Source organism: Tripterygium wilfordii, chromosome 22 (assembly GCF_013401445.1).
Source record: "Tripterygium wilfordii isolate XIE 37 chromosome 22, ASM1340144v1, whole genome shotgun sequence".
Classification (NCBI taxonomy): Eukaryota; Viridiplantae; Streptophyta; class Magnoliopsida; order Celastrales; family Celastraceae; genus Tripterygium; species Tripterygium wilfordii.
In genome coordinates, this window is record NC_052253.1 from 3,940,134 (window position 1) to 3,963,279 (window position 23,146).

The following is a 23,146-nucleotide window of genomic DNA, read 5'->3' on the forward strand; positions in this document are numbered from 1 at the left end:
TAGACATTCCTGCAGTGTAATTGAGTTAACGCATCTGAAAACCCTGCAACATATCATAACACAATCCAACCCCTCAGGATTTGCAAATTTTTTCAATATTGAACCCGTAACATCATCCCGAAAAGATTATAACAGAATAAGTTCGGAGGGACATTACATCAAACAGGAAAATAGACATGAATATTTGGTGCAGATTAGCACTCACAAGGAAGATAAATTGTCCAATAAATTGTAACCTCCATAAGTCGACTAAATAACCGACTGGTGTAAAATACAAGGGTCGCTTTCGCTTATTATTCTCTTGGGAAAGGGCACAACTGCATGGATGCTCTTCTCCTCCATTCAGTACGAAATTGCTAGGCCATTCAAAAAATACGTGCCAAAAAATAATCCACTACAACCATTATTGCCAAAACATGTGTCCCCTGATAACCCTCTCAGGTTAATTGACAACGTCAAGAACCAGCTTTCGAGACTTGAGGACTGACCATCTCAATCGTCTATAATATGCTGCTTGGAGAAGCGCAAGTGACAGCACAAAGATCCATTTAAATCCCATCTGCATGCATTTCCAAGCAGAATCATGACAAATAAATCTATGAAGAATTGAGGCAATATCTACCGCCCAAATTGTGTTTCAAACACATACTTGTGGCTGCTATCCAAGATTATAATTTTTAATAATCTCATGCTTGCAAAGCAATGGCCCATTTTGGGCCTTTTGGCAATTTGCATATGTACATGCAGAAAGTGCATTTGCATGCAGGCTACCCTCAGGCTCTTATGCCAAGGATTTTCATTTTTCACAACACAGACACTGAGAAACCATAGGAAGTACAGTAAGCAAAGACAGAAGTTTCTCTTTGTTTTTTTATAATTACGAGACTAGTATGTCATTTTATAACAAGCTTACCAGTTTTCTCTCTTCCATTTCTGGCTCAGCAGCCCATGTCAAAAATGTCACAACATCTTTCCCCATCTATAACAATAAATGCAAAGAGAGTCTGAGAATCAATATTTATTCATAGATAGCTAAAACATCAAATCTAACGGAAACGTAAAGACAATTACCTGGGACTCTGTTGCAGGGGTACCATCTTCATATTCCAAAGCACCATCATTGAGCATTTTGGGCATAGCAATAGCACCTCCGGGAAAGTAAGGATTATAGTGAAGTCCTTCTCGTATCTATGATTGCAATATTGACGTGAGTTGGACAGCCACATCAAAATTTATAGTACCAAAAAAATAATCTTATTGCATTTGGCAAGATGAATCGTAAAGGAAGAAATGTCGTAGTGTCAAGCATGCATGCCAACATCAAATACATTAGAGCCGCACTATGAGGTTTTGATAAATCAGTTCAATGGATAGGTTTTGTAGTCATCACAAAGTCAAATATTACATTTTCCATTATGTTTTTTCCAAGTAGCGAGGACCAGTGGTTCCAACTTCCAAATCACAAACACCATCCTTGGCATCTGATAACATGAAGTTCTATGTGCATAGGAATTTGAAGCAAAAAGAAGGTAAACAACTCCAGTGCACAAGGATCCCGCAGTGCACTGGGTCGGGGATATGAAGGATGCACGCAAATCTTACTTCCACATAATATGTGAGGAGGTTGTTTCTAGAAATTGAACCCGTGACCTCTAGGTTACACCCGGCAACTCTACCACTAGGCTACATGTTCACCTATAGGAGTTTGAAGTAAATTACAAATAAAAAAAGAAATGTCATATTATGGCCCACAAGTGATCACAGGACAAAAGGCAAAGTACATTAGAATAGGGTTTTTCTAACCATAGTACGGTTCTGAAGTCTAAAGAATAACAAAAGTCCTTCAAGGTTTTGTACTTCAAATTTTTTCCTCCTAAAGAACCATTTCTAAGCTTGGAAAGAAAATTACCGAGACACCAGCAGGAGGATCACGATAACCTGTTAGAAGAGCAAATACGTAGTTCTGACCATTATGACGGGCCTGAAACGAGGAAAAAATAAATCAATGCACGTACTCAAGTATACCTTATGTCTATCAAAACATTCAACTAAAAGTACCTTAGTGATGAGACTTAGATCTGGGGGATAGGCCCCTCCATTAGCAAATCTTGCTGCTTGTTCATTTGCATAAGGCTGAGGAAAGCGATCACTTAGCTTGCCTGGACGGGTGAACATCTCACCCTCATCATTAGGTCCATCTTCCACCTCAATCTCTGCCGCCATAGCTTTCGTCTCTTCTTCAGTATATGCAACACCCACAAGATCACGGTATGAAATTAGAGACATTGAATGGCAAGATGCACACACTTGTTGGTATACTTGGTGACCCCGGCGAATCCTGTTCACATATAGTTACCATAAATTCATCAAACGAGATTTAAAGCTTAGTGAAATTGAGTTTTTGGCTAACTTCTTGTAAAAAAGTTACATTATGGAAGCATCAAAGGATAAGAACAAGGCAGAATGGGTCATAGAAAGAAAAGGAGAGCCACACAGCATTCACTGCAAGCACAATGTCACAACCTTGTGTGTTTTTCCTTACTCGCTTCTTTACAGTTTTGAAACATAAATCAGAAGAGGAAATTTAAACTGGGTTACATCCCATGTCAAACAAATTTCAAGTAAAAGTTTGGATGGATAAGTCAAACACACTTACGATGAATGATCATACGAACTGAGGATTCCTTTGTGAGGCCATGGATAGTCAGGACATGCCAAGCCATGTTCCGCCTCATCAGAATAGGCTACTGTTGCAAAACTTAGAAGTCCTGATACACCTGCCCCAAGGAGTCCAAGCATCCTCAAAGACTTTATATCACCAGATTCCAGTCTTTGGTGATCCTGTTTTGAGATGATGCAGGGCAACACTGAAAGGGTCTGCATATAATGTTGCACTACTTATTAGCAAGAAAGAAGCGTAGTAAGAATTACATGATCTAACACATAAGATCCATTAGAAAAAAGGTCTCATACAAAACAAAAACAAATAAAATCATCCAACTTGTCAAATACTAAACCCAGACCCATCTAATACTTGGGCCTCTACAAATCATGCAGGAGCAGCTTTACAGTATATTCAACCTGAGAGTCAATCTTGAGAAAAGTACAGAAACATGTAATTGACTGACAAAAGAAAAGATGGAGTTTTTATTCACCATTTACTAACCAGAAATCTATAAGATGCCCAACCAATTTAATGATTAGCAAAATGAAATTCAGAAAAATTATTAGGCATCAGTGTTCTACTAAAGCTTAAACAAATCTGTTTATTGCAGGAAGCAAATAAATAATAACAGTCTCCCATGAGATCAAAGGACAATGAAATTCATTAAAGTTCTGAAAGGGATTTGAATGGGAATCAAAAGAGTATTGTGGAAAAAAAATAAGGTCATCATTTCAGTCTACTTTGACGAAGACATTTCCTCCATAACAGATCAAAACTTAGGTGCATGGGACACGGGTACATCTTCCTTTATCTCAAGTCATACCCCGGGTGAATGGGTGCCTTGTAACTTATTTCACAAGATATACTCCATAAAACATAATCGGCCCAGTTCTCCTACACTTACTCCTACCATCCCCTGCTTCTTCTTTGTGCTAAAGGTAAAAGATAATTTCATTGAAAGCACCAGAGAGGTGTCAAAAGAGGCACACATAACAGTCTTTGTTTGGTACATTGCCAGATCAAGAGGGCAAACCTTCTCCTAATGTTAAAGCTGCTTCACAGCAACTTAGGCATCAAATGACTGCCCTTCCCACTCCCTACTGGTTGTACAAGACTTGTGCACTATATTTGAATCAATGCACCAATTCCAAAGAGTTCAGTTTCTAGCCTAGTCAGATCTCACAATATGTTCATCTCATCTAAAACATGGAAAATTTTCTAAATGTAAAATTTCCTCTCATTATTGACGACGGAACAATAGCAATCAATGAGGTATTGGAATTAACTGAAAGATTTTTCATGGAGGGTTCATAAATTGAGGGTCAGAATTGCCAAAGATGATACAGATAGACAGAAGTTGTATCATTGAAATATAATGGATATGGCAATTTCTGCAATCCACATTGACCATCACGGCCACTCCCCAACTGCCCCTATTTGTTTAACCACCAAACTCAACCGGTTAATCCATCCTAATATGGTTCATGCAAAGTGCCAGCTTGGAGAACTTTAAAAGCCACATTTAACTTAACATAAGTGCTTAAAAAGAAAATTAAAAGGGAATCAAAGAGTGCAACATATAATCCACGATGCATGATAACAGCTACAATGTAGACAGACCATTTGTATGGCAATGAAGTGACGATAAATATAAAAGACATAGCGGAAGCATATATAAACAATGCGTGCAGTAGTCAACCATTCCTAAAGCAATGAAAAGATGAATGCCACATCTTGCCATATATGGTTCATAATAACTTCATACACCAGACTACCAGAGAAGCACATATGAAACCACTGAGGAAAATATATATCTTCTTATCTTACACATAAAGTGAATATTATAGTAAAAGCCCATCAGTTTGGTGGTCCCAACATGTCTTACTCAAAATCCATGTTTATCATTAGTCAATTATATATTTTCCATTTTCCACTGATTCATTCAAAAGCAAAATATAAAATGTCACAGTAATCAACTAATTAATGAATAAAAGATCATGACTGCACACAGAATCTCGAAACTATTTGTGGGAACATGTTGAATATTGTTCCTATTACCAAAAAAATATGTTCTAGCAAGTGATAAAGAGGATTAGTTTCTCGAATCAGCCTGTCAGTATTTTCCTAACAAGTGAATATGAGGATTAAGCAATCTCAATACAGCACAATACTTGAACCAAAACTATCCAAAAAAAAATCCTAACCTACCTAAACACACAGACAAACACACAAAAGATACTAGCCCACGTCTACATATATGCAATTAGTGTAAATCATATGTCTGAGGGCCCATATGTTTAAATTTGATGGTACCTTAGCATCTGGTTCGTTTGGAGCTTTCCTCGTAAAAAAGCGATTCAGCCTTCCACATCCTGATGAATAAATTCAATTGGGGGCAGAGAACTCGTCGGGATTAGAAATCCAAAAATTACAGAATACAAATCTATAAAAACAACAAATTAAAAAGTAGTGCAACCCATAAATTAACGAATAGGTCATTTACCTTGGATTCCGGTCTTGATCTTCCTGCCTAGGGCTGAAAACAGAGAGGAAGATCGAGGTTAATATCGGCGAAACACATTCATATCCATATAAAAATACATACAGAAAGAGGAATGACCAGCGCTCATATTGTTAACTTCGCGACGAGAGATGAAAGTGGCAGTTCGGAATCGGAGACAATCTGCAGAGTGAAGAACGAACCGAACAAGAGAGAGGAGCGGAGGAAAAGCCAACGCGTGTATGTGGGAGACCCACCGTTGAAAGTCAACTCTTTCAACGGCTCAAAATACCCTAATCTAGTAATTTGGAGCTAGTAATTTTTAACTGTGTTTACTTAAATGAATCGGGTATCTTTTAATCACGGAATACCAAACCCGAAATTATACTTCATACCAAAACAGTTTTCATACTGTATATCAAAATCATTAAAAAAAATTATTTAGCTTTCTAAGATCGGAATGTTGCATAACTTGCATATCCGAACCCATACCCGAACTTAAAACCCGAATCATACAAAAAAAGTAACATAACATAATAAATAATTTAAAATAAGTCTACAATAAACTAAAGACATCAAACTAGTCAACAACATCCAAATTATAGTTACTAACAAATTCAATCATATGTTAAATTTGTCAAATTATAGTTACTAACAAGATTAACATATCAAAACTTTCCTCCATCACGCTGCTCTGCATCAAAACTAAAGTTAAATTGACCAATAGAAGCTCTTAGGTGTGTGTGTGTTTTTTTTTTGTACTAGTAGAAATGTTTAGTAAAGTTGTTAGGATGAAGCTTAATCTTGAAGTGTCGAATCATAATGATCTTTCTCATGGCTCAATGTTTTTCATTCTAAGATGTGCACATAGTGGGAGAGTCATGAATCCATTTGAAGAACCCCTATACGTTTTTTGTTCTCTAAATGAAATGAGATGAATGGACCAAAGCATATATTCACACTTAGCCTTACGTTCTCAAGTTTTACAGAACTTTTGAACTGATGTTCTCTGTATCATGGAATCTTACCATCATTTCAAGTGATTATGAGACAGTTTATATAATTTCACATAGTACATTGCCAAATATATAAATGAATTACGTATATATTCTTTCATGAAACTTATCGATTCTGGCTTCAAGTGAATCATATATAGAACCTTTGGCTTAAAGTGAACAATATTATGGATTTTGTAGTGTGAGAGTTGGATTTTCTAACAATTTCTTCTGGGAGATTGGTTTGAGTTGCCGCAAGCTAGGCCGGCCGGCAGCAGGGGAAAAAGAAACCATGCAATTTCACTGATATGTGCTGCACAGCTAGGGTTGTGGTATTATTGGAACTAACACAGTAACACGTACATTATTGACATGGGTTGGGTTGTAGTATTTCTTGTCATGCGTTCGTCATCTCATGAAAGAAACCTTCCTTTCAATTAATTGTAGCAACGATGATATTGATATATTTGGAATCTAGCTTTATTAAACGTGTGTATTGAAACAACCTAGCTAAACAAAAATCGAATCGATTTCAAACTTGCATCACAATCTTACCAATAATTAGAAAACAACATCTTACCAATAATGACTAGATATATATATCAGCTTCATTCTAGATATTATTCCTGGGGATGGGGAGGCAAACAAATGGAGAGCACATCAGTAGTATATATCGACATGGAACCACTGTTTCTTCAAGAGGAATCACCTTCCTTTGTCAATTCACGAGGTGTCTACCACCAACCAGCACCCACCCCCACTATTACAATGATTCCTTCCTGAGATATGGCCCTGATGTAGGACTACTCACGTTTATCATATACAAGAATATCGCTATGTACGTAACTTCGTAAGATCAAAGAGCCACCGATCGACTTGGAATTAGCATTTTATGATCCCACGCTATTTTGGCCAAATTTCGTTTTCTAAGCCTTCAGATTAGCATTTTATGATTTTTGGACACATTCGTAATTTTTGTGATTTACTTTATTTGTGTTTCCTAGTTTATTGTGTATTCAGTTGCCTATTTATTTGGAGTTACAGTCTCTTACAAAATCATTCAATGATTAATAAAAATATTTTGAGATTTCCTCGATCTCTTTCAACTGGATTCAAGTTTCTGGTGTTGTAAGAATAAACGACTGCATGCATCAGGCCCTCCCAAATTTCCAATTCAAGCTTCAATTCATTTCAAGCACTTTATGGGAAACTAATTTTAATTTGAATTGGAATTAGTAACAGATATGGTCTGTTCCAGTGCCTAAACCTACCTACCTACCTATAATTCTTTCACTAATCACATAGTTTACACTTAATAATAGGTGAATATGGTTCGCAAATGTCAACTCAATCCATGAGCACCACACACTTTTTATTCACTATGTTCAGTTTAATAGGTGAATAACGCGAGCCAGCTTAGCATATATGATCATCGATCAACAAACACAATCTGTTTTCTAATCTCAAAATTAATTCTTAAAAATGTCTAATCAGTCTTAATTTATATAATATGCCTCTTGTTGTTGCCTAGCTACTTAACCCAGTTCAAGCTATTAATTTATTTTAATCTCTGATTGTGCCTACGGCATATCTTCTTCTATACAGTAACTAAGAAAGATTGATTCTTGCTATAATGGCTGTGGGGTTACCTTAGGAGTTGACAAACACAAGTTATTGCACTTAAATTTCTCCCACAAAGGGGGAAAATGCATGCAGTTGACCTTATAAACGAGTAATCTGATGCCGCCATTTACTGGTTATACCAATCATAGCGTGCCATGTCAGGATGATTGTTTTCTAGGTTTGGTCGACTAGTTTAGTATAGACTTTGCTTTTCTAAATTAAATTATAATGTTGAATATCCCAGCGCTACTCACATCACTCACATCATAGATATTGTCTATAAATATATCCAGTCGGCACGATTTTATTCTTTCTAAGCCATCATACTTTGATACTTAAACCTAAGGAAAAGACCTTCATAAAATTAGAGGAAGTGAGATTTTCTTTATAAACCACATTATTTGGATTAGCTTACTCAGCATCAAATATCGTGAATGTTGCTGTGAGTTCAATTTGGCATGCGTGGGGTTTATAGATTTACTCCTTACATACCCAAAGAATAGTTATTGCAGATTTCTCTGTAAAAGAAAGATGGGAATATTTTGTGTTTAGTTATCAGCAAAAACAATGTCAAAATAAAGGGGAAAAAAAACAGCAGTGGAGCTTCTGTATCAAACTTGATTGAGACCAACTATGATGGATGCCACCGCTTTAACTTGAAAAAAAATACAGGTTGTGCATGCAAGCAGGATATTTAGTGCATAATGAGCTAAAATCCATTGAGATTTCAATACCCAATTACATATTGCAACCCCCATATTCGAATTTGATCCTGCAATCTGATTGAAAATTTGAAATGTTTTGAGATTTCAATACCCAATTACATATTGCAACCCCCATATTCGAATTTGGTCCTGCAATCTGATTGAATATGATGTCAAATTTGAAATGTTTTGAGGAAAAAAAAAATTCCATTTGAAGGCTTGAAATTCTTTCTAGTATTAATGATATTCACTCAAGGACACCCACAGAGTCACAGGATCACTCAACTTCTGTACATTGGTGATTTGGTGACTCGTGATGTCAGAGATTCCCTTACCATTCCAATTAAGCATACAAATCCCATATTCCAACTTCCAACATGATTTTTAACTGGGGCAAGGATTTTTAACTGGGGCAAGGTGCGATGATTTTTTTTGGTAACCGATCATAACTCATCAGATATATTCTTTAGACAATCCATGAAACTTAAATTTGGGTCGATTAGGAACGTACAAATCCGTTCGACAGATTAAAATCGAATTCACGATCTCAGACAAAATTCTTTACACTATATATCAAGGAAGATAGTCTAGTTAGGCTATCCTCAAGGGGTTAAATAAGACAATGTGTCATGATGGTAAACCATAATCCTTTAAAGTTTAAAACTTGCCAATGAGAGCTTTTAAGGACAAAAACCAGAAACCACTTTTAAAAGTTAATTTGATATCCTAAATATGATTATTGTCTAGTTTTGAAACTTACTATATGATTGTGGTGTCCCCCATGAATATAAACAGACAAAATTAGGAATAGTGGGACTTGAGCAATCAAATGTGTAGTGGCAAGCACAAAAGGCAGAGAAAGGATGGAAGGAGAGAAAAAAAAAAAGTTGATATGCTTTTTCTTCTGTCCCTTCTCATGGGAAATCCAGGTTGGTCACCAAATTAATAGATACATATACTTTCTAGTTTCTATATGTATTATATGGAAGTATATCAAAACAACAAAGAAATATTATATTTTAAATAAAAAATAGCCAAGTCTTATGCTTTCCTCTAGGTATTCATCACTGCCATTATAGCAGATTGGGATTGTTTCTCACTGATAAAATTGGACACTCCCAACTCTTTATTTTGAATTTTATGGTTAATGGGTATCCATCAATCATGAGAAAGCCATAAACAAATGATTGAGGAAAGAAAGATAATTTATTTTGCAAACTTGGGATTATTCGTCATTATTTTCTGCAATATTCTTGAAGTGTTTGATGTTGTGGTTGGGTTTTTGCTTTAATTATTTTTGGCCACAAGCATAGATTCTTCTCTCTAAGTTTCAACTCTAGAGCCCCTCTTCCCCCCTCTCTCTCTCCTAGCTGGGTGGCTCTGGAATGGATGAATGTGCTCTGCTCTGCTTGGATTCTCCCTGCTATTGAAAAGATTTCCTACTTTTCTCCTTTTATTTTTAACTCTCCTTTTCATGGATGCCTCCTCCTTTTGAGTCTTGTAGGTGGGTTTTAGGCAAGCTGGTTTACACATTGCATATTCACCGATTCTATTCCATTTTCACACTATAAATACGCATTGTCTTTCTGGGTTTTCTTCATTGCGGCAAGCGCTTCTTTTCAAGTCCTTGTTATAGGTTGGGTTGCTTCTGCCTGCTCTTCAACCACTAAAATGAGCTATTCACAACACTCCATGGGTTCTGGTTTGTTCCATTTTCTCATATTTCTTTTTCTTTTTTGCACTTTATTACTTTCTTCCCCCTACTTGAAACTTGTATAAGCAACTAATCAAGTTGGGGTTTCTGTTTTATAATAAAATATAACAACTTGAAAAGAATGATGATATGGTTGGTGTTGATTGTTTTTATTGTTTGAAACTTATGGTATCGTTGTTGCTACAAAATTTAGGCAGTAGAACAGCTAGAAGGACGTTCGAGTTTGGAAGGACACATGTGGTGAGGCCCAAAGGGAAACATCAGGCAACTATAATTTGGTTGCATGGTCTAGGTGATAATGGCTCAAGGTATTGTTCTAATCCATTATTCTGCTTCTTGGTTGCTTAATTACACTGGTTTAGTCTAGTGCTTCAAATTCTCTACCTACATGAAGTATGGGCACCAATAAACTCTTTGCATGTAAGTTATGCTAAGGTGTTCTCATATATTTTTCTTCAAGCCTTGGTGTCTATAGTACAATGAAGTTATTGGTTATTTTTCTGCAAACTTTGTCTAATCAACAGTAAAATTATGCTAGGCGGCGGAAACTCAATTAGTTTATTATCTCTTTTTCTATAATTATTTGCTTCCTTGCCGTAAAAAGTGGACATGATGCTGTCTTTTTGCCTTCATATTAAGTAGAAAACCCATAATGAAAAGGTGAACTTTTAGAACCAAATACAAGAAAGGAATTGAGCATGTCAACATACTATCATGCTTCAAAACTGAGGGTGGGGGTGGGGTTGTGGTGGGAGCATCCATCAGATGTTAAAATTTTCAATGTTGAGATCCTTTTCATCAAGATTCCCATCAGTAAGTTCTTTGCAAGAGAGCTGTTTCACAGTGAAATAAATAGATTCTTCTATTCATCCTCTCCTTTTCATGATTTATATTATGCTAAGCTGAATTTGGGAGCCTTATACAGGGAAAAAAGAATATGCCATATCAGTGAATGGGGGAAGACCACTTGGCTCTTTTGAGAATGGAACAACCATAGATGACTCTTTGATGAAGCAAATTTGAACTCTCCAGAATTCTTCTTTGAATCCCAAAAACATGGACTTATAGTAGATCCCAAAAATTGAACACCAGATCTGGCTGGTCCTGTTCTTTCTGTTGTTAAACACATGGTTGACTACATCATTAGCATATCTTTGTTTTATGCCTTTGTTATGATTACTCTCTTGATATCTGCCTTTGTAATAATTTCTCTCTTGGTAAACACGTCATGCATACCTTATAAATTGAGGAATAATTATTGTCAACTGAATTTCATCTCCAATTCCATTCTTTTAGTTGGCTGAGTAAATCATTTGTTCATAGGTGAAGAATATAGAAAATTTGTTCATAGGTAATATAGAAAATATAAATGGAAGGGAGACAATTTTTTTCATTCTATGATTTGTTTGTTGCAGCTGGTCCCAGCTTTTGGAAAGCCTTCCTCTTCCTAATGTAAGGATACTGCATGCCTTTGATTACTCATAGTCATAGCTTATACAATCTCATTCACATTTCTGATCCCCAATTTCTTGTGTTTATTAAAATTCCTTGGTGCAGATTAAATGGATTTGCCCAACTGCCCCTACTCGTTCTGTGGCGATACTTGGTGGATTTCCTTGCACTGCATGTGAGATATCTCACCCTTTAATTCTGGTTTATCAAGTCATCGATAAGAACTAAATGCTTATGTTGAATCATATTAGGGTTTGATGTGGGAGAGCTTTCAGAAGATGTTCCAGATGATTGGGAAGGTTTAGATGCATCTGCAGCGCACATTGCAAACTTGTTGTCTGCTGAGCCAGCTGATGGTACTTTCTCAAATTAACTACCTGCATAATTGCATGTTAATTTCCTGAACATAGTTAGGAAACTGTTGCAAATTTCCTAGCATTCAATTTGTTTCAAGGGGAACTACTTACTGCCTCAAAGTTGTTATTTTTGTACCTAATATGCCCCAAGTCTGCCATTTCATTAAGCTTATAAATTTAAATTACTCGTAGTGTTAGATTTGTAAACTGGTATTCTTCATGAATTACGAGTTGATTCAATATAAGAAAATTGAATTCAATACAAAACTTATGTATCTTGTCATTGTTAACTTACAAAATAAAACTCTTCTGTAACAGTTAAAGTTGGAATAGGAGGTTTCAGCATGGGTGCGGCGACAGCCCTCTACTCTGCAACTTGCTTTGCTTCGGGGAGATACGCCAATGGCAACCCATACCCGGTGAACCTGAAGGCAGTTGTTGGCCTGAGTGGCTGGCTTCCAGGAGCAAGGTGTGCCTTGATTCTTAGCTTTCATGTCTAAAGTTTTTAAGTTTTCCGGGAAAGTGAATGTTGAAACAGCCCCGAGGTTCTTCAATTACAGGATGTTCATAGAGCTGAATACTTATCCGCAAAAGGTTTCATAAGCTGATAGCTAAACATTGCTATTGTGCAGCAACATAAAGAAAAAAATAGAAGGATCACACGAGGCAGTGAGACGTGCTGCAAGCTTACCCATTTTGCTATGTCATGGAACTTGTATGTATCCTCTCCTCTCTTACATGACAAAGGTTGAATTCTGTAAATGTTTTTAAGTGTTATGTGTCGGTTATATGATATATAGATATATGCTCTAGCCTGAAATGTACAACTACTTATCTTTTTGACAGAGCTTGCACCATATCCTTGAAAAGTTTTGTGTAACATGTATTTCTCACTTAAATGTATTGGTCATGTAAACGTTCTGGAAAAAGAATCTAATAAGGAAGTTTGTCTATGTAGATGAAATCATTTATACTTTCTAGCAGTAGTTCAAATAAAAGGAGAGTCTACTATGCATCTGAAAACTCTTTTAAAAATTTTCCTGATAAACTTTCATATTGCTGTTGCAGCTGATGAAGTAGTCCCACATCACTATGGAGAGAAATCTGCCAACTCCTTGAATGCAGCAGGATTTCGGCACATCACATTTAAATCCTATGATGGGTAATTATTTAGTTCTTCAATCCTCAATATTTACTATTTCGTAGTTAACATATAAAAGGTAAAACAACTCCCGTGCACAAGGCTCTCAAAGTGGGAAGGGTCAGGGACCACTGGACCACACTGGACCACACGTTGAAGCAGGAAAGTAATTTTGCGAATGGTTTGATTTTGCTGTGTAGGCTTGGTCATTACACGGTCCCTAAAGAAATGGATGAGGTCCGGAATTGGCTCACTGCAAGGTTGGTTCTTGATGGTTCTCGAGCATAATGTAACGCAAAATCAGTATCTACTTGGAGCTTGTGAGGAAGAACTGGGAACAATAACAGTAAAAGAGAAAATAATGCATATGTAAGAGTAGGTAGCTAGTAAGGTGGCTCATGGGGTATGTGGTATAGAGAAACTATTCCCCTTTGCTTGTCTAGCGCTAGTCCTAAAAATAAAGATTGGAGGTCTCACATTTCTCTTGTAAAACATGTAGAGTATTTGGTATTCAATTTTACTCCTAGAGCATTTTAATTTGTACTACCTGATATGATATTTTAATCTAGTAAAGTTTTGATTCTCTCTCGTGCTTGTGGGGCCCATGATTTCACATATTTAGAAATGTTAAAAGGATCACAGTGTTTTTTGTCTCAATTATCCCAAATGTCGAGATGGACACACATGATCCATGTGAAATTGTGGTACCACATGATTTATATAAAATTGTGTGCGTCAATCTCAGCATTTAAGATAGCTGAAACAAAAAACACTGGAATCTGTAAGACTTCAGCTATTATTTAGGCATGATTCTATTAGGTCTAGCTTTTAATTGTTATCTTGGTGTTATGATATATTTGGACATAATTGCAAATCAATGAATGCTTCAAATTTAAATCCGGAATCTAAGCCAATTGTTGCTCTCTTGACTTGACTGGGCAACTTATGAAACAGTCCTACCCACATATTTTAATTTACAAATCTATATATATGTGTGTGTATATATACTTCATCATATCCTTTGGAGCTGTAAGTAATTGGGTCAGAAACAAGATTGAAGAACAAGAACAAGTGTGATTCTCAAAGAATAAGACTTATGGCATCAACAGGTCAGAACTTGAGCCACAAGGCAGGGGAACTCACTGGTCAAGCCCAGGTACATGATCGATCATGAATTCATTGTCATTCAATATACTTTTGATTTATAGATCCACTGATTAGTTAATTATTGTTGATGATTTGCAGATGAAGAAAGACGAGGTAGTGAACCAGGCATCTAATGTGGCTCAAGATGCATCAAACAGGGCTTCTACCAATGCTGATCATAATAACCCTTCTCTCACCTCCCAGGCCACCAATTTTCTTCAACAGGCATGCATGCTTTATATATATACACACATACAGATCTCCTTACGTATTAATTAATAGTGATTTAAGAACCTGATGCGTATATACATATATAAATACAGACTGGGGAGCAAATGAAGAGCATGGCACAGGGAGCAGCGGATGCAGTGAAGAATACTCTGGGAAATAATAATCCAGACAACACCAACACCAACACCAACACCAACCCCAGCTCCACCAATACCATCAGCAGTGTTAACCACCCAAGCAACCCAACATCAACCAGGATTTGAAGATTTTTTTTAATTCATATAATATTGTTTTTTCTCTATTCATTTATTATTTGGTCTTTCATAAGCTTTTAAGACATGTTGTTGTCTTGGGCATGTTCTATCTCTTATCTGTGGAGGTAGAAACTCCTTTTATGCTTCTTTCTTTGGGACATATCCTTGTGATCTTAATATTGATCACCCAAAAATGGGAAAACTAATGTTTGTGTCTCTTTTGCTTATTGCTAATGGATTCTTCAATTTGGATATTATTAGAGAAGAAGAGAAAAACCCAATTGGCATAAACAATATCACAAACCCTTCAAGACTCAAGAATACTATTTAATCACCCAAAAAGCCAAGATCTTTACTTCTCATGTCCAATAAACATGAATTTGAAGGACCCAAACCCAACTACATGTTAAAGAAACACCAATGATTCACTTGCTCAAACTTTACTGTCATTGTAAGATATGATATTGTATGTTTTCCAAAGTTCAAGTCCAAACCCGACCCATCATAGGACTTCTAAGACTCCCGGCTTAAAAACACGTCTTATTAAGTCAAAGGTTACATATGAGCTTATAAACCGTCCACAATCTCCTCCTCATTTGTGGTCAGGGTGAAGCCCACCAAGTGAAACCATGAGTCACTCAAATACAATCCATATTCAAGCTAAACAACTTTCCTCTAATACCATTGTTAGGAAACACCAATACATTGTCTTATTCAAACTTGACTATCATTGTAAAATAATGTATGCTTTCCAAAGTCCAAGTCCAAGTTCAACCTATCACAATGCTTCCAGGACCTTTCAACACTCAAGGCTTTAAAACGCGTCTTATTAAGTCAAGGTTATCCATGGACTTATAAACCGCTCATCATATCTTTATTATAATGATGTGAGACTATATATGATCCCACTGCAAAGGAATCTTTTAGAAGAATTTTATGATGTCATTAATTTGGTATCATACTAGTATTAGATATTTCGGACAAAAATTTATTATTTAATATAATTTTCCACATAATAGTTTAGTTTATAGCCATTATAATGCACACTATGCTCTTCATTAATTCTATAATGCCTATATATTCCCTTTTTTATTAATTTCATTTCAATATTTTTTTTTCTATTTTTACATTTTTATACTTCTGTTTTTAACTATTTGGATTAGAACATTAACATATTTATGTTTGATTCGTTTATTTATAAAGCAAGAATGCATAATTATGTTTGTCTTTCATGTCAAAAAAATCTAAATGGAAAATAAATACTCAAGAAAATTATAAATCCTAATATACTCTTAATTTTTATTTTCCTTTAAAAAAAAATTGATTAGATTTTATTTTCCATAATTAGTAGTGAATATTGAGAGGTACATATCAAAAAAGTATCAAAGTATATCAAAATTATTAGTTTAAGTTGTAAGAATTGTGTGTATATTACGGTTCGTCAATTTAATGAATTTACTCAATCTAAACAACACGTCGCCGAATCACGACCCCCATAATCATAGGGCGTAGATTCTTCTTCACAACATCATATACTACTCTCAACCGCACCAAATTCCTGACTCGCGTTCTCTGCGTCGTCTGCGATCCGTCCCACCAACCTTCTCTCGAAAAGGAAACAAACAGCAAGAACCAGAGAGAGAGCGCTAGAGAGAGAGAGGAGAGCGAGAGACCTAGAAATTATCGCTTGGTATCTCTCATTCGCTAATTTTGGTTGAGTTGTAGATTTTCTAGGTTTACAGAGAATGTCTCTGACATGTGTAAAGATGTCTGAGGATGTGTGGTTAACGTGTCTTACCCATGCATTGTCCACTGAAACTGAGGAGATCATGGGGCTTCTTCTTGGTGATATTGAGGTCTTATTCTTATACTCTTCTTTTTTTGTTTGTTTGGCTTCTTATTTTGTGTTGATTTGCAGTTCGCGCTCTCGTGTGTGTTTTTTTATTTGTACTGAGATTAGAGTAGAGTTGTGTGATTGATTGCATTTGATTGGGGTGTGGGGGGTTAGGGGTCTTATGAAAGATGTTTGATATTGGACTCCTCTCTAGTGATAATTTTTTCCTTGGAGGAAAATAGGCAATGGTGAAGCTCAAAATTTTATTCTAATTTTAGATGACACAGGTTTTTGAAATTAAGCTCTTTTAGAGACGAAGCTCAAGTTTTTTATGATGATTTTAGTTGACATAGTTTGTCAAAAATTAAGCTCTTTTACACTTCTTATGTTGCTGCTATGAATAATGCTGTCGTGTAGTGCTGTTTTCATACGATCAAAACGTCTAGTAGTTGAGTCTGTTTCTTTGTTTTATTTGCGTGGTATAAATTTTAAGCAGTCAGTGTATCATGTAGCTCTTGCATTTTTTGTGTGTATGGTGGTGGAGCCGGTAGGGTGGTGCTTACATATTTTCCACACTTTTGATAATTTCTTCTTAATGAAAACTTCAGTACTCAAAAAATGGGAATGTCACGGCGCTAATCTGGGGTGCAGCACCCCAGTCTCGATCTGACAGAAGGAAGGACCGAGTAGAGACAAATCCTGAACAATTGGCTGCTGCGTCTGCTCAGGCTGAAATATCCTTGAAATGTTTGTTATGCTTTTAAGTTCTAATTTAAATAATATTTTTGTTATCTCAACTTTATTCGATGGCTATTACAAGGGTTGACAAGCAGTGTTGTTGACACTTGGAAACTACCTTCAGCCTTTTTCATTCCTGCACTTTAGTGCCTCTGCTGACTAGATAGTTCCAAAAGTTTGGGTCTTTGTTAGGAGTGGGAAAATGTCGGTGCACTACAGATGAGCATATTCTCCATTGTCAATGGAGAGACATGTAAGAGAACTTTTGAATGTTCTAAAATGGTGTAATGGTTTTCAGTAAACAGCATAAAACTTGCGCTATGCCCTTGGCCAACTGAAATTTCACTTGGAATTAAAAAAAATCAGGGTTACGTATGCATCTATCAAATGACCCATGGCCCAATAACATAACTCTTGTGGCCGGATCACTTTCCTGGCCACATTGTTTTCTTTTTCAGTTTTGTTTCCACTTTTGTTTTTTAGTTTTTTTCATTGCTGCAGTATCGTTCCATGAGACCATGCATTGAGAATGTGGAGGTGGAGGATAGTTCCTTTATATTAAAAGCAAATAAAAATAATTGTATTCTACTTAAATTCAAAAATAAAGTATGAAGATATCGATTATCATAAAAGAACCATTTCTTTGTGTTAAACACTTGGGCGCTTAATATTGTAGAACACCACGTCTTGGGTTAAATCTGATAACTAATCCATTGGTTTGACCTCTACATTCTAATCAGTTTGTGTTTACATAAATGCACATAGATAACGTCATGTACTCTCTGTTTTGCCTGCTTTTTGTGGTGCGATGTTGTGCAATTAACTTAATAGCACAGAATGACTGCATCAACGGGAAGAACAACAAGAGTGATTGGATGGTACCATTCACATCCTCATATTACAGTTCTACCCTCTCATGTTGGTAAGTAACCACACATCAACCGAATACTTCTTGCTTCGTTTCATTGTAGTTTTTGTGCTTCTCATAAGATGTTTCTCTGATCCTTTAGGAAAGCTACATTATGTTTGATGCATATATTTGATAAGTATTTTTGAAATTCTTATCATTGTTTTCTGCATTTCAAGTATTTTTTAAGGTTATTTTTTACGTGGGCATTATTCTTTATGTTGACTGTTCTAGTACTTGTGTAATTCCTGTATAATGTTCACATATGGCTGACTTCTTTAATTTATTTATGTGGGTTTTCGTTTTTTTGCGGGCTGTTGGAGCATTGAAGGCATGATTACCGCTTTTCTCTCGTATTCCACTACTATTGTTGAATTCTCTATGGCTGCTTGTTTCTATTGCCTAGATCATATTAGCAAGCCATTTCTTCGTCTTAGTTCTATATTTCATTGAATCCATAACGTAACTGCTTCACCATGTAATACAAATGCCAAGCTCTCTTCAATTCAGATCCCTTGCATTGAAGAAAACAGTAGCCTGGTTATCATTGTCGAGATCAAGTCTTGAAAGGGTAAACAACTCCTGTCACAAGGTTCCACTATGGGCGCAGGCTCAGGGAAGGACTGGACAACACATAAGCAGCCTTAAACTCGCATTAATGCATGGAGGTCGTTTCCATTGGTGGATCTAGACGGGTTGAGAGGAGGCAATTGCTGCTTCTGAAATATATATTTTTCTAATTTTATTAAATAATATAATAAGATAAATGTATAAAATGGTAAATGATTAAATAGGCAAGCATGTGGTAAAATGGTAAGAGCAATCTTTCTACCATGTGTTACAATGACATCTTTCCCAAAGAATATGCAATCCACATTAATCAACTGGCGACATTAATTTTGGGTTTACTGTTAGATTCTACTCCAATAGGCCAACCTGTCATGCTCCAATTCTTTGGGGGCTTGTTTTCATTTCTGATCTCTGAATGTAATCATCTTACTATTACAAATGCTTGCGGAGAGGAACTCCTTTTTGTTTCTTTTTCTGGGCTTGTTTTCATTCCTGAATTCTGTATATTAAAATGTACTACAATTCCTTACCTGCTGCAGATGTGCGGACTCAGGCAATGTATCAACTTCTAGATTCTGGGTTTATTGGGCTAATATATTCCTGTTTCAGTGAAGATGTAAATAAGGTTTGTGTTAGACCCATCTTGGGTGGAGTAGTTTTATGGAAGTTTTTGCTGGTGCTGCTAAGATAAATCTTTGTCCTGGGTATTTTCAGGTTGGCAGAATCCAAGTTATCGCGTTCCAGTCCTCAGATGGGAATCATAGTTCCATGCCAAGACCTATTTCTCTATCACCTATAAATGGTTCAATTATTGATGTTGAATCATCTTTAAGTTCCTCAGAAAATACACCAACAAGATCCAGATCTGCAAAGGCGGAGAGCCCAGAGCTGGACACCAGTAATTCAGGAATAGCTGGAGGAACTAGTAAGGTATAGTTTTGATTATCAAAGTTGGGGTTGGTTTTGTTACTTGATTCTCAAACTCCAGTATGCAAACATACCATAATGCACATTAGTTTTTTGTGAAAATACTAAACCTCGAGATCGGTTATGTATTATATTATTAAACTGTTCCTGAATTATCATTCAAAGAAAACACTATAAAGTCTCAACCATACATGCTTGCTTCCAGGTAATAAAATCAAACACTATGAATGCCTTAGTGGTGTGATAAGAGTTGGCAAGTTGCCATGAAATACAGCACTAATATCCGATAGTCAGCTCTATGTATCAGTATACTTGAGCCACATTGATTACCTATTTCATGATGGTTTTTTTAATGCCCTGTACTTCCATTCTGACTGGTTGTATCCGCACTAGGGGCGACCACATTGAACTATTAGGCCAATGCAGAATATATATTCAGAACTGGTTATATGGATCTTAGAAAAATACTTCTTCCCCTTTCTACCAACTTTCTTCAATTATGATGTATTTGGTGGCCAGGATGGAGGAAAATCTTCAAATTTGGGGGGCTTCTTTGCTAATGCTGATGCCAATTATGTTGGAAGAGAAAAAACCGGTGGAGATTATCACACTGACAATTTAGATAGTGCTGTTGTTGATATTGACCCCATGGATATGTCAGAAAGTATGCAAGAAGCTATGCACCGTTCAAATTTGGACATGAGGTATACATGAGTATGTACTTGATTTCTGTGCTACCCTTTCATTGTAATTCTGGCCTCCTGAGCTGTTTACTTCTTTTATTAAGTTGTTCTTTGTGAATTTGAATTGCATCATTTGCTAACAGTGGTGCTGAATATGTTCGAAAAGAGATACCTCTTCATGTTTTGCCAACCTCATCTCTGCTTAAGCTCGAGTCACCCCTAAAGTCATTTGCGGATTTGCAACATGTTCTATATGAGGAGGAGCGAGCAGCATATAACCAAGCCATCCTGGCAAATATGAGGTCTGATGAGGCACTGACACCTTCATGTTTTGTAGTTGTATATTAATGCGCTCAGCATGCTTCACTTATTCCAAGTCTCTGACTGCTGCATTTTTTTCAGGGATGGAAAAGTGCATCCCCTTACTTTCATTCATCACACATCGACATATCAGGCTTCCATGTGCAAATTAATTGAATATTGGTTAGGGACAAATATCAACTTGCTTTCTGTTTATTATGCCTTTGATAAATTAAATTGCTCATCTTCTACTTCTTTTTTGGGAAATATTTGCAGTCTGAGTCCGGCCATTAGTGCACTGCAGGAACGCTTGAAAGAGAATGAAATTCGGGTATATAATGAAATTGAGTATTTTTTTGGGATTATGAAAGTTCATTACTTGTTCCTTGGTACTTATAGTTTTAAAGAACTCGGATAGATATGAAAATCTGTCTGAAGTTTGAAACATACTGGAATATTGACCTTATCAATTGTGGTAAAAAACTTAAGAAAGGCTTTCCTGCTGTTGCACTTGCAAAGGCGTTTCATTTTCCACTCCTTCATCCCTTTGACTTCCTTACAAACATCTTGATGGTCAAGCATGTTTCATCCTAATGGTCATGTTGTTTCACAATAGAATGGTACTTAATTTCTGCAAACTATGCTCATGGATTAACCTGTGATTGAACAGCTAGCGATGCTGATTGATGAAGCCAAGATTTTGGAGACCGAGGCTTTTAGGGGGACAGAGTCACCTAATTTATCTCCACGTCATGGTACTTCTCATGGAGTTAGAGGAAGCCCTGTGGGTCACAGGGACTCCCGTAGTTCAGCTGAGCCTGCCAATTTGAGGACCGTGTCTGGTTCTGGTAGCCGAAGCAGAAAAATGTTTTGAAAAGAAGCCCAGGCAATACGAACCGTGTCCCAAGTGCTTTTGTAAGTGTTTTGGTTTTGCAGTGCCTAATCCCGTTTATTTTTGTATGTACTATGTAGACATAGAAGATGTTGATGCCATTCTAAAATTGTCTGGATAGATTGTCAATCTGCATGCATCTCTTCCATTTCTCTTCGCTGGAGATGAAGATGCTTAAATGCCCAAAAAAGGAGGAGAAGAAAGGGCTTTCCATGTCTGCCCATAGCAATCCTAATACAGTGCATGTTTATCATCAAATAATCATTGCTTAGATTTCCACATATGTGAAAATAATTTGCAAAATCCTTATATATGGCAATATCTGAACAGGTGATTTTCATTTGGCTTTGGCCATAGGAGCTTTTACAACTTGGCTGGTAGTTGGGTTCCGCCGTTTGAGGATTCTGCAGCAGGTTTTGGAGGAGCTTCTTATCATGCAATTGTGATCTATCTTGAGAATTTTGCAAAAGAAAGGCCATAGATGGTCAATGTAGTTAGAAGAATGTATATATCTCCTCCCCGGCTCATTATGCAAGGTTGTGTGGCACAAACCTTGCTGCTCTGTTGTATGGGATTCTTAGATCAAGCTTATGCTTATCATCACATAAAGCCCATTTGCGGCTTTTGTATCTCTTTAATTATTTGGTAATCCTAATGGAATGAATGCTGTGCATAAGAGCTGTTATGTCACCTGGGTTAAGCCACTGAATCAAACCATTTCTTGTTTTGATGCTCTAATGGAAGTAGCCTTTTTATTTTATTTTATGGAACTACCTTGATTGAGCACACTTTTAGTGTTACTTATCTACCACCACTATAGACTGAAGAAACAGACAGGAAATCTATCTATAAAGTATAAACCACCCTAAATGAGAAATCTAAGGGTGCGTTTCATTTGGTAGGGTGTTTGCACCTATCAAATACACTGCCTTTGACTTGAATGCAAAAAATGTGTTTGTCCTAGCGATGTATTACGGCATCATTGCACCGCAATGAGTTCGAAAATGAAGTTGTAAAGAGTTGCTTCCAACTCTTGACGCAACGCGATTGACCACATTTTCAACATGAAAACAAAAGTTTTTTCTTCCAATTTTGACCTCAATCAATTTCATTATTCTATTTATATTTTTACAAAAAAAAATCATCAAAAATTAATTGATATCAATTGAAAAATATCTAATTTTACCTACACTCGTCACAATATTTGTAGTGATATGCTAACCACTTTTTTGGCACCGCAAACTCCTATTCGCTCATTACAATTTTGAACTCGCTTCACCTTTACTGCAAGAGATAAAACACAATATACCCCCAAACCAACCCTATGCCCTATGCACCCATAAATTACATTTACAAAAAGAAGAGAGATCACACAAGCAGAAACAGGCACACAATCTGTGATTGAAGGAAAAGCAGGAGAGTGTGTGTATTTGGAGTTGGTCGTGGTCATGCATGGGAGGGATTCCCAAGGAGAGAATCAAATACCCACTTCACTTTGGTTTTCTTTACAGTTT

At 36.4% G+C, this 23,146-nt stretch overlaps 4 protein-coding genes across 7 annotated transcripts; 3 read left to right on the forward strand and 1 right to left on the reverse strand.

The window, feature by feature from the left end:
- Nucleotides 1-56: 56 nt before the first annotated feature.
- LOC119990538 (cytochrome c1-2, heme protein, mitochondrial) lies at nucleotides 57-5,448 on the reverse strand. Its single transcript, XM_038836506.1, has 9 exons — nucleotides 5,286-5,448; nucleotides 5,169-5,201; nucleotides 4,979-5,037; nucleotides 2,657-2,877; nucleotides 2,059-2,338; nucleotides 1,910-1,981; nucleotides 1,072-1,188; nucleotides 914-979; nucleotides 57-559 (listed from the first exon to the last, which is right to left on the reverse strand). Exons 1-9 carry the CDS (start codon nucleotides 5,293-5,295, stop codon nucleotides 443-445), a joined length of 975 nt encoding a protein of 324 aa, XP_038692434.1. The 5' UTR covers nucleotides 5,296-5,448; the 3' UTR covers nucleotides 57-442.
- A 3,833-nt stretch (nucleotides 5,449-9,281) lies between these two features.
- On the forward strand, nucleotides 9,282-13,753 carry LOC119990915 (acyl-protein thioesterase 2-like). 2 transcript variants are annotated; one of them, XM_038837056.1, is made up of 10 exons: nucleotides 9,402-9,416; nucleotides 9,992-10,189; nucleotides 10,395-10,509; nucleotides 11,617-11,653; nucleotides 11,759-11,828; nucleotides 11,905-12,009; nucleotides 12,328-12,478; nucleotides 12,642-12,724; nucleotides 13,078-13,171; nucleotides 13,351-13,753. In XM_038837056.1, exons 2-10 carry the CDS (start codon nucleotides 10,159-10,161, stop codon nucleotides 13,436-13,438), a joined length of 774 nt encoding a protein of 257 aa, XP_038692984.1. In that variant the 5' UTR covers nucleotides 9,402-9,416; nucleotides 9,992-10,158; the 3' UTR covers nucleotides 13,439-13,753. The 2 variants fall into 2 exon arrangements, with proteins under 2 accessions (XP_038692983.1, XP_038692984.1); XM_038837055.1 differs by lacking the exon at nucleotides 9,992-10,189 and having other exon boundaries at nucleotides 9,282-9,416.
- A 446-nt stretch (nucleotides 13,754-14,199) lies between these two features.
- Nucleotides 14,200-14,973, forward strand: LOC119990505 (late embryogenesis abundant protein 7-like). Its single transcript, XM_038836453.1, has 3 exons — nucleotides 14,200-14,306; nucleotides 14,396-14,521; nucleotides 14,620-14,973. The coding sequence occupies exons 1-3, from the start codon at nucleotides 14,247-14,249 to the stop codon at nucleotides 14,788-14,790; spliced, it is 357 nt and encodes a 118-aa protein (XP_038692381.1). The 5' UTR covers nucleotides 14,200-14,246; the 3' UTR covers nucleotides 14,791-14,973.
- Nucleotides 14,974-16,339: 1,366 nt separating this feature from the next.
- Nucleotides 16,340-22,392, forward strand: LOC119990413 (lys-63-specific deubiquitinase BRCC36-like). Of its 3 annotated transcripts, none has more exons than XM_038836307.1 (11): nucleotides 16,340-16,637; nucleotides 17,224-17,349; nucleotides 18,188-18,275; nucleotides 19,370-19,455; nucleotides 19,545-19,760; nucleotides 20,277-20,461; nucleotides 20,584-20,742; nucleotides 20,843-20,923; nucleotides 21,017-21,071; nucleotides 21,411-21,655; nucleotides 21,990-22,392. In XM_038836307.1, exons 1-10 carry the CDS (start codon nucleotides 16,527-16,529, stop codon nucleotides 21,612-21,614), a joined length of 1,311 nt encoding a protein of 436 aa, XP_038692235.1. In that variant the 5' UTR covers nucleotides 16,340-16,526; the 3' UTR covers nucleotides 21,615-21,655; nucleotides 21,990-22,392. The 3 variants fall into 3 exon arrangements, with proteins under 3 accessions (XP_038692235.1, XP_038692234.1, XP_038692236.1); XM_038836306.1 differs by having other exon boundaries at nucleotides 16,341-16,637; nucleotides 21,963-22,392; XM_038836308.1 differs by lacking the exon at nucleotides 16,340-16,637 and having other exon boundaries at nucleotides 17,219-17,349; nucleotides 18,190-18,275; nucleotides 21,963-22,392.
- Nucleotides 22,393-23,146: the final 754 nt, after the last annotated feature.